The sequence below is a fragment of the Haplochromis burtoni genome, unplaced genomic scaffold (assembly GCF_018398535.1).
Source record: "Haplochromis burtoni strain Fernald_Lab_line unplaced genomic scaffold, NCSU_Asbu1 Contig_28, whole genome shotgun sequence".
Lineage (NCBI taxonomy): Eukaryota > Metazoa > Chordata > Actinopteri > Cichliformes > Cichlidae > Haplochromis > Haplochromis burtoni.
This window is the reverse complement of record NW_024582389.1, coordinates 1905850-1914553: the sequence shown is the minus strand read 5'-3', so window position 1 is coordinate 1914553 and position 8704 is coordinate 1905850. Positions and strand designations below refer to the sequence as shown.

The following is an 8704-nucleotide window of genomic DNA, read 5'->3' as shown; positions in this document are numbered from 1 at the left end:
TTTTTTTTCTTGCACATGTAGTTGGAAAGAAGGGGCAAAGAGACAAAAGTATAAAGTTGAGGGCAGTACTAATCTGACAAGCGTTGAACCCACACTTGGAACAAAGCCCAGAGCTTATCAGAGACTAATGCCACTGTTGTTGCTTTGGAAAACCCTGCTCCTGCCAGTATGTTCTCTTCTGCCTAACAGCAGCACGCCTCACAGTTTCCTCCTTTTTCCCTCAGCTACCCCATTGGCTGAAACTACAACAAGAGCTCTCCTGCAAGTGACATCATTACTCCCTCTCCCGTTGAGCAGCATATGTCATGACCACATGGTAAACTTAAATGAAGAGATGTAGTTTGCTTTCTTATTCAAATATAGCTATATCTGTTACAGTTGCAATATATGTGAGCTGCAGCTTTTGTTTTCAGACTTGATTGAGGAAGCAAACGTCAGTTCATGCCCTGGAGAGGCCAACCAGGAGAGGAGACATAAACTTGTGTTATTGATTGTTTCTTTGCAAGTATCCTATCCTCTCACTATGCAGCCCAAGCAACAACAAAAAAAAAAAGAAGTCTTCTGATCCTTACAGGAATGCCCTTTTTTATATAGCTATAAGGTGGTAGTAAATATATGAAACTTCTCCTTTTGCCCAGCTGCTTCGAGTTTGAGCTTCACTTTTAACAGCAAGTGTTCACCCCTCAAAGGTTATCGTGGCTTATTCAAGCACAACGGCGCTTCGCTTTAGCCAGTTAGCACATTTAGAACATTGCTTTAGCTTAGCATTAGTTAACATTTGACCTTCAGAAGGCATCTCAAACTGTAAGGTGTCATTTTTAAACCAGTGTTCCCACCTGGGAGCAACAAAACAAGGCCTAAATCTTAAAAATATAAAAAAAAATCTAATTACGGCAGAAAAACAAGGTCTGGCCATCTGATGAATGAAAATCTACTTTTGTGTTCACTTTTGTTTCTGTTTTGGTCTCCACCAACTCATAAGACAGGCAGCGTGAATTCTATAGAGCTTTTTTTTCATTGTTTGGTAGTCATGCTTGACAGAGGAAAAGTGAATCATCGAAAAGAAAATCAGCCGGTAAAAACTAGAACTTTAAATTTTACTAACAAAAATCATATTCTGCTTTAAATGTCACCATTTGATTTAAGTGTGATAAATATATAATTTAATCAAGATGCTGATAACTATAAAATTACTATTCAGTATGTTTTGCCTTGTTCACTGTTTGTTGTAATGAGCTGAGCAACAATCCTGTTGGGCAAATGGCAAACATTCATCTATTTGTTATCTAATTGTGGAAACTATTAAAAATCAATTTTTAAAAAAGAGCTACACAATTTGCCTTGTAACAGCTTAAATGAGATGACGAGACATTAGGATTTAATCAGCCCAGATGCTCAATTTAACAAATTCTAGTGCTGCCACACACACACATACACTGCCAGAGGCTGCAACTTCCCCAGACTGTCCAACGTGACACTGTAGAGCCGCTGGGCTCCTGGGGTTGGCTGCTCTCAAACACTCATGAAGAATTAATGATTGTAAATGCAAGTTAACACGTGTGCCCGTGTGCATGAAGGCAGAACACAAAATGATGCAGAATCAGCCAGTTAGTGTTGTTTCTATGCAATTTATGATGTGAACTCGTCAAACAACATAATAAACATTTCAGAGATTAGTATGTCAGTTTAACAGCATATAGCTTAAGCATGAGATAAAGCGTTAAAGTGTGTAGTTCAAAAGTGTTAAACTCTTTGAAGTTTGGAGTCCGGTTAAAACCAGCACAAAGTGCAGGCTTTTGTTATTTGTTATTAATATTCTTGACGTAGTTTGGAGCACAATTATTATTTTTATACATGTGTATTATTTGTTTCATTGTTTAGTAAACTGGTGTAAATGTTGGGTAGGAAATATCAAGTGAAAAATGTGTTTGATTGCAAGTTTATTTTGTTTTCTGGAAAAAGAATTATAATATAATTAAGTAACATTATATTGAAAATCCCCATATATGATTCCCTATATGCTTATACATGGTCAAGCAAGAGGCATAGTGTTAAATAGCTCTACATAGTTTTATTATCACTTTGACCTTCACGTCATTCTGTTGATGTTGAAGGAGAGATCAAAGGTCAAATGTGACAAGACATTTAAAATCCTTATGTCAACAATACACACCATTAGTGTATTAGCGTAAGTATCATTGATTCTAAGTTATAAGGCTTTTGGTGGATGTTGGGCAAATTGACACGCAAACACTACCAAAAACATAACCTCCTTGGTGGAGGTATAAATGACACCTTCAAATGTATTCCTTTAATTTACTTTATTACAAGTATGCACATGTTCCCTTTTAATGAACCATTAGTTTGCAAAACAGATGATTAACAGCGACGTCTTTGTACCATTAAGTCTTTTTTTCTAAGTTGAGTTTGCATTCATGCACATGCAAATATTAATTAGACTGATTGGATTTGCATAAGCACAATTTAAAATACTTTCAAATTCCATGACTGTCTCACTTTGTAACCCTCACAGCAGAAGGAGCACTGCATGGAAAAATCAGAGCAATTGTTGAGCATTTTTATACATAGTAAGCCATCCAGTTGGCCAGATTGAATCTTAGGTGGGTCAGTTTATGTTTGACACCCCTGGTGTTGGTGTTTAATGAGTAAGTATAAGAACTATGATTATAACTTTTAACCTTGGAGTCCATACACAGGTTGAATATGCAATAACCTGCACACAGGAAACACTTAAATACTGCTGCGAGCCCTGAGAAATGCAGTAGACAAATAATGCACTGTGTGAAAGACATGGACTGTAGCTGAACTTAGTTCGTTGCAGTGGTGAGTGCACTCATTTGCATGAGGGTCAACCTTTCCCTGCATAAAGGAAACACTTTGTGATAATACTTAATGTTACCGACTGCCCGTGTTTCAACAATAACTTTTACTTGCTAATATTTCACAAGTACCTCGGCTACTTACCTGAAACAAAAACATAACCTTTTTACAGTCAAAGTTAAAGAAAGTTAAACATTTTCACTGTGTATCGCTAGATAGAGTATTGAAATCGCACACCCAACCACAGAATCTCAGAGGTTTAAGTGTCTGCATTCTAAAAGTTTCTGCAATTTCTGACATTTTTCAGCTCAGATGATTGGTAATCTAATAAGGTTGCGGGGACAGCTATAGCAATTGTGTGAAGCCACATGTTCAAGTGTTATTTGTCATGCTGCTGATGATTAAGTGGAGATTTATTTAGCTGGGTGTGAACCTGAAATCTCTTAATATTTATAAATGTTGAAAGATGTCAAACAGTTAGTTTGTCCACTGTAAATGTGAAAAAAATGTGAGACTGGAAGAAGGGATCACTCAGTCAAAGCCGAACTGAAACCAGCAAACTATGCGAGGGCCGAACCAAAGCAGCACTTTGTGACTTTAGTCGTAAATGCCCGAATCAACTAGACGTACAAAAAAAACAGCACTAAGTTTTGACTCATTTCTCTTTGCCCTGTAATTGTGTTCTGTGTTGCCTACAGTGGTATGGCATGAGTGTGTTACACAGTCCCATGACTGCAAAAAACAGGCCATTGTGCTGCCATTGGACCTAGTTTGAGTAAATAAAGTGGACACAACATTTGCCATAGGCTGTACATTTCACTGTTTTGTAATGCCTGAAACTTTAAGACACGATTCAGTTTTGTCTGATTCCCCTTTGCTTTATGTTAAATTGCAGTTTTAACATCATCTTAAGATCACCACACCTTTCCTTTTAACAGCTTGTGACTTTTTAACCCTTAAGTTTAGTTGACACTTAGTTTAATGAAATGGCATTGATTAAAACTCGTAAAATGGTAATTGAGCTGCAATATATTTTTTCCTCACATAGTTTTGACACGCAGGGAGGGGCTTTATTCTGAAAGTGGAGTGATAGAACGAGGAGGGGCCAAACGAAGAGAGGATTTAAGGCTATAAAAGACTGTTTCTGTGTGCTCCAGGTCAACGTTTTGCCTTAAACCACAGCACATCCTGCTCCTGTGTGCACCTGAGGACTAGAGCAAAGTTGAGGTAACTTCCATTCTTATTTTTTTTATCTGCTGCAGTGTCTTTTTGTGTTATGGATCAGAAACGGCACACTCTAACAGGTAAAAGGTGAAGTGAAAAATTCTTTCCTGGTCTGGGTCCTGGGAGAGCTTTGCAAATGCTGCTCAAAATCTTCTTCTCTAAGACAACTAGGCCATAAAATGTGCTCTAAATTTAAGAACACAACAAATTTTAATAATAAAGATATCATTTAACTGTAACTCATCAGACTGATTAATGTTGATTGGTTATGATAAAGGTGGCAGGAGTGGACAGGAAGTCCAAATCAAGGACATTTTTAACTCCCTGTCTGAAATTTTACATTTTATGACAACTTGTGCACTATCATCCATATCTGACTTATTGACTGTAGATTAAATGAAATGTTATTATTATTTCATAGCAACAGGAAACATTAAGAAGCAAATAGAAAGTATAGTTAGTTTCAATCTGCATTGAAAAGAACAACTCAGAGCTGTAAGGTTAACAAGGGAGAGTTATTGTTGCTGTGCATTCCTTCTTAAGTGCATATAAGTCACCGTGTTGACCCAAATCAATGTGACACTATGTTTCTCCATGACTCAAGACGTTTACTGTGGTCATCAGCCAATTACTATGTCTCGTGGTAATGGGTAAGCCTTAATTATCTGCGTATAGGAAGTTGGACAATCTTCCTGTTCTACCGTGTGCTGACATCTTGAAAAGCTGTAGAGTCCTCTGGTGGTCACCTTGTGAACTCTGCTGTCAAAGCACAGTGTGACTACAGAGCATGTTCCCAGCTTGTATAATAATAATGATAATATTTTTTTTAAAAAGCTTTCTTTTCATGTCTCTCTCATTTGATATCAGTGTTTGCAACTGCACACTAAGATTTAGCTTCTTTCTATCTCTATAAAGTCCTGTTAGGTTTTATTTTTTTTAAATTGTGGTTTAAAAGGCTAAAATCAATAAAAGCTCCATTAATTTTTTTCTGACAGGCAGCATGGATGTAAGTACTTCATCAAATTCTCAGATCTCTACTCTGGTAAGAATGAGTGCATTGCATTCTCCTCTGTTATCCAACCTTAATGTAAATGTATAACTTTTTGCTTATGTTTGCAACTGCAAGTTGGTGTCCTCCTTCGTGTCCACCTTCTCCCTCCCACGTATTTCCATCTTGGCTCCTGACCCTTCTCTTTCTCTTTCTCCATCCTCCTCCTCTCCTCCTCCACCTCCTCCTCCGCCTCCTCCTCTGTCTCAGCATTCTGATCCTCTGTGTGGCAGCTGCCCGTCCTCTGGTTCTGCCCCACAGGCTAACAGCCTTTGGCCCAGCCTGTCACCTTCTGGAGCTGGATTCCCCACTTGGCCAGGACAGGCCACTCAACCCGCACCGTGCTGGACAGGCCAGCCAAACACACCCTGCTGGCCTGGGATGCAACCAGCTCCAGTCTCTGTCCCCACTTCAATTCCACTCCAATCTCCCACTCAAGTCATAACACCACCTCCTGCGCCAACCACAACTGTAGTTCCAGCTCCACCTGCAGTGCAGCCCTGTCAGCCTTGCTGGCCAGGCATCCAGTACCAGCCTCCTCAGCCACCAGCTCCAATTCAAGTTCAAGTCCCAAATCCAACTCCAACTCCAGTTCCAGTGCCTGCACCTGCTCCCAGCATCCATTCAAATGTACCAGGCTGGCCTGCAAATCCCGGCTGGCCCTATAACCCGGGACAATCAGGATGGCCTGGGCAGAATCCATCCATCATGCCTCCCCACTGGCTCCCACCCACATCTGGACCTCTAGTGAGTCAAATGCAAGGAACCGGGTGTGTTAGTTTGCTGCCAGGCTGTTTTACTGTGCTCCTCTCTCTTTGCTGTTTAGAGCGTGCCATACAACTTGAATCTGGCCCGAGGGGTGTATGACAAAATGATGATGACGATCTTGGGCTATGTGAAACCTAACGCTAAAATGTAAGCCTGCGTCTGTGTGCCCTCAGTATCTTTGAAAAACGAGGTGGATTTCATGTTGCATTAGGTTCTTGAGAGCATGTTTTCTTTAGTCTGAATCAGTCTGGTCTCCCGCAGGTTCACAGTGAACTTCCTGAGAGGCAACGACATCGCCTTTCACATCAACCCCCGCTTCAACGAGGCGGGCAAGCAGGTGCTTGTCCGCAACCACAAACTGGGTGAACGCTGGGGTGCCGAAGAGAGAGACCTGAAGGGTCCCTTCCCTTTTGCGCTTGGGAGCCCTTTTGAGGTGAGTGGCAGTGACCGAAATTAGATCAGGGCAGTGGGCTGAAGCACCCATGAGAGGCTATATTGTGTTGTATTAATCGTTGGATCGCTTCAGAGCACAAAACAAACTGAAGATCACTTTTTAAATCATTAATCTCAATTTTCAGAAGTTTAAAACAATTCTTACATTATTAATACTTTTAAAAACTAATAACTAATTAGATGAAACTAAACTAAAACTACTAACGTGCAATAAAATGAGTTTTACTGCTGATCCTTGTGCGTTTAACTGACTCTAGGTCACTTTCTCATGGGAAACGTTAGGCCTCGAAAAAATGGAAAGGGTTGGAAAGTCGTTTGTGCAGGCGGGTCCTAGATAAGGGAGCTGCTATGCTGCAGGGAGGCTCCTGGAGGTCAGTGGGGGTCTCATGTTGCTCAGTAACATCAATAACACTTATGTTTAACAGGCATCGTAAAGAGGAGACTAATCTGTGGAGCTGATTCTGTCTTTGTGTCCATCGGTCCTGGGTTTGTGTTCACTCACATCAATAACACAATGTGTTAACAGGCACTCGTTACTGCTACTTCTTCTAATAACTGATTTGGTGACATTATAATGTGTACTATACAGTACATACAGCAGAAGTGAGCTTTGATCTGTGCAGTATCACTTACATGTCAAATTGTAATACTTTGTGTTGAAAAGACCAATTTTACTTTACTTCTGTTAAACAGTAAGTCTCATTTTTTGTTCTTGTAAAATTAAAAACAGTTATCACAGGTATCACAGCCATGAGGCAGATGCAGATAAAAGGAGCCAGGAGGTCAAAAGCTGGGAAATCTGTGGCACTCAGGGGTCATTCTATAACCATGTTTTTGCAATTAGGCTAATTAATAATTGTGTGCTCAATTAATTTTCAGTGATCACAGATTTTTTTTTTTTAACTTGAAACCAGTGATCGCATGAGAATTCACTTTTGCTGCTCCTCCTCCTGGGCCTGCATTTTCAATGAGTTTTCTCTAAAGTATTTGTTTTTTTTGTTTTTTTGTTTTTTTGTTTTGTTTTTTTTAAAATGCTCATTGTAAAACAAATACATTTAAAAAAAATTAAAGTATTTGTTTTACAATGAGCATAAGTGGAAATAACACTGCACTTTTCAACTTGACATTAATTTAATTAATGAGAGGTGACATATTCTAACTGAACACTTCATTAGTTGCACCTTGCTAGTATCTTGTTGGACCCCTTTTGGCTAGGGTTAGGGTCTTCGTGGCAACTAATACAAGAAGGTGCTGGAAACATTCCTCAGAGATGTTGGTCCATGTTGACACAACAGCATCAAACTGCTGCTGAAGATTTGTTGGCTGAACATCTATGATGCAACTATGAACACAACATCACAAACATGCTCTATTGGACTCAGATTTGGTGTAGAGGCTATTTGAGTACAGTGAACTTGCTGACAGGTTCAGGAAAGCATATTTGTGACATGATCTTAGTTTTTTTGCTTTGTTGGTTTTTCCGGTTGAACCCGGCCTTTGGAGGTTGGTTGGAGGTTACCGTTACCAAACTTCGGTAGACTGTGGTGTTTAAATGATGCTCCGGTGGTGTAAATAAAATATCCCTATCACCATTACACTACCCTCAGCCTGAACAGTTGATGCAAGGCAGGATGGATCCATGTTTTCATGTTGTTTACACCAGATTCTGGTACGATGCTCACATCTGAATGCCACAGCAGTAATTGAGACTCATCAGCCCAACCCTTTATTGTGTAATATTGATGACCTTGTGCAAATTGTAGCCTCATTATCCTGGTCTTAGCTGACCGGAGTGTTATCCAGTGTGGTCTTCTGCTGCTGTAGCCCATCTGCATCGAGCTTCAATGTGTTGTGCAGTCAGAGAAGCTCTTCTTCGTATTTTAGTTGTAATAAGTGCTTATTGCCTTCCTATCAGCTCGAAGCAGTCTGGCCATTCTCCTCTGACGTCTGGCATCAGCAAGACATTTTCACCGAGAAAAATGCAGCTCAAGCTTGTGTGGGGAAAATCCTAATAGATCAGCAGTTTGTAAATACTCAGACTAGCTTTTCTGGCACCAACAACCATATGCATTCAAAGTCACTTAAACCGCCTTTCTTTCTCACTCTGATGCTTGGATTAACTTAAGCAGGTCGTCTTGACCATGTCTACACGCCTAAATGCTAGGGGTGCAACGATACACAAAATTCACGGTTCGGTTCGGTTCGATACTTTGGTGTCACGGTTCGATATTTTTTCGATACAAAAAAAGATGTTCATGTCTTTTTAATTTGTCATTTATTAAAATTATAAATATATATTTTAACTCAAAAGTACAGTTTTTAAATGTAATGTTGTTGAAACAAAAGTAATTAAAAAAATAAATATATCTC

At 39.6% G+C, this 8704-nt stretch overlaps 1 protein-coding gene across 2 annotated transcripts in view; it reads left to right on the top strand.

The window, feature by feature from the left end:
• Nucleotides 1-3998: 3998 nt before the first annotated feature.
• Nucleotides 3999-8704, top strand: part of LOC102299936 (galectin-3) — a gene marked incomplete at its 5' end in the record, with an annotated part of 9060 nt that continues 4354 nt past the window's right edge. The window contains 5 exon segments of one of the 2 annotated variants that reach the window (XM_005917691.3): nucleotides 3999-4068; nucleotides 5061-5071; nucleotides 5324-5860; nucleotides 5940-6028; nucleotides 6143-6314. In XM_005917691.3, coding sequence (XP_005917753.1) covers nucleotides 5066-5071; nucleotides 5324-5860; nucleotides 5940-6028; nucleotides 6143-6314 — 804 coding nt within the window. 2 annotated transcript variants of the gene reach the window in all.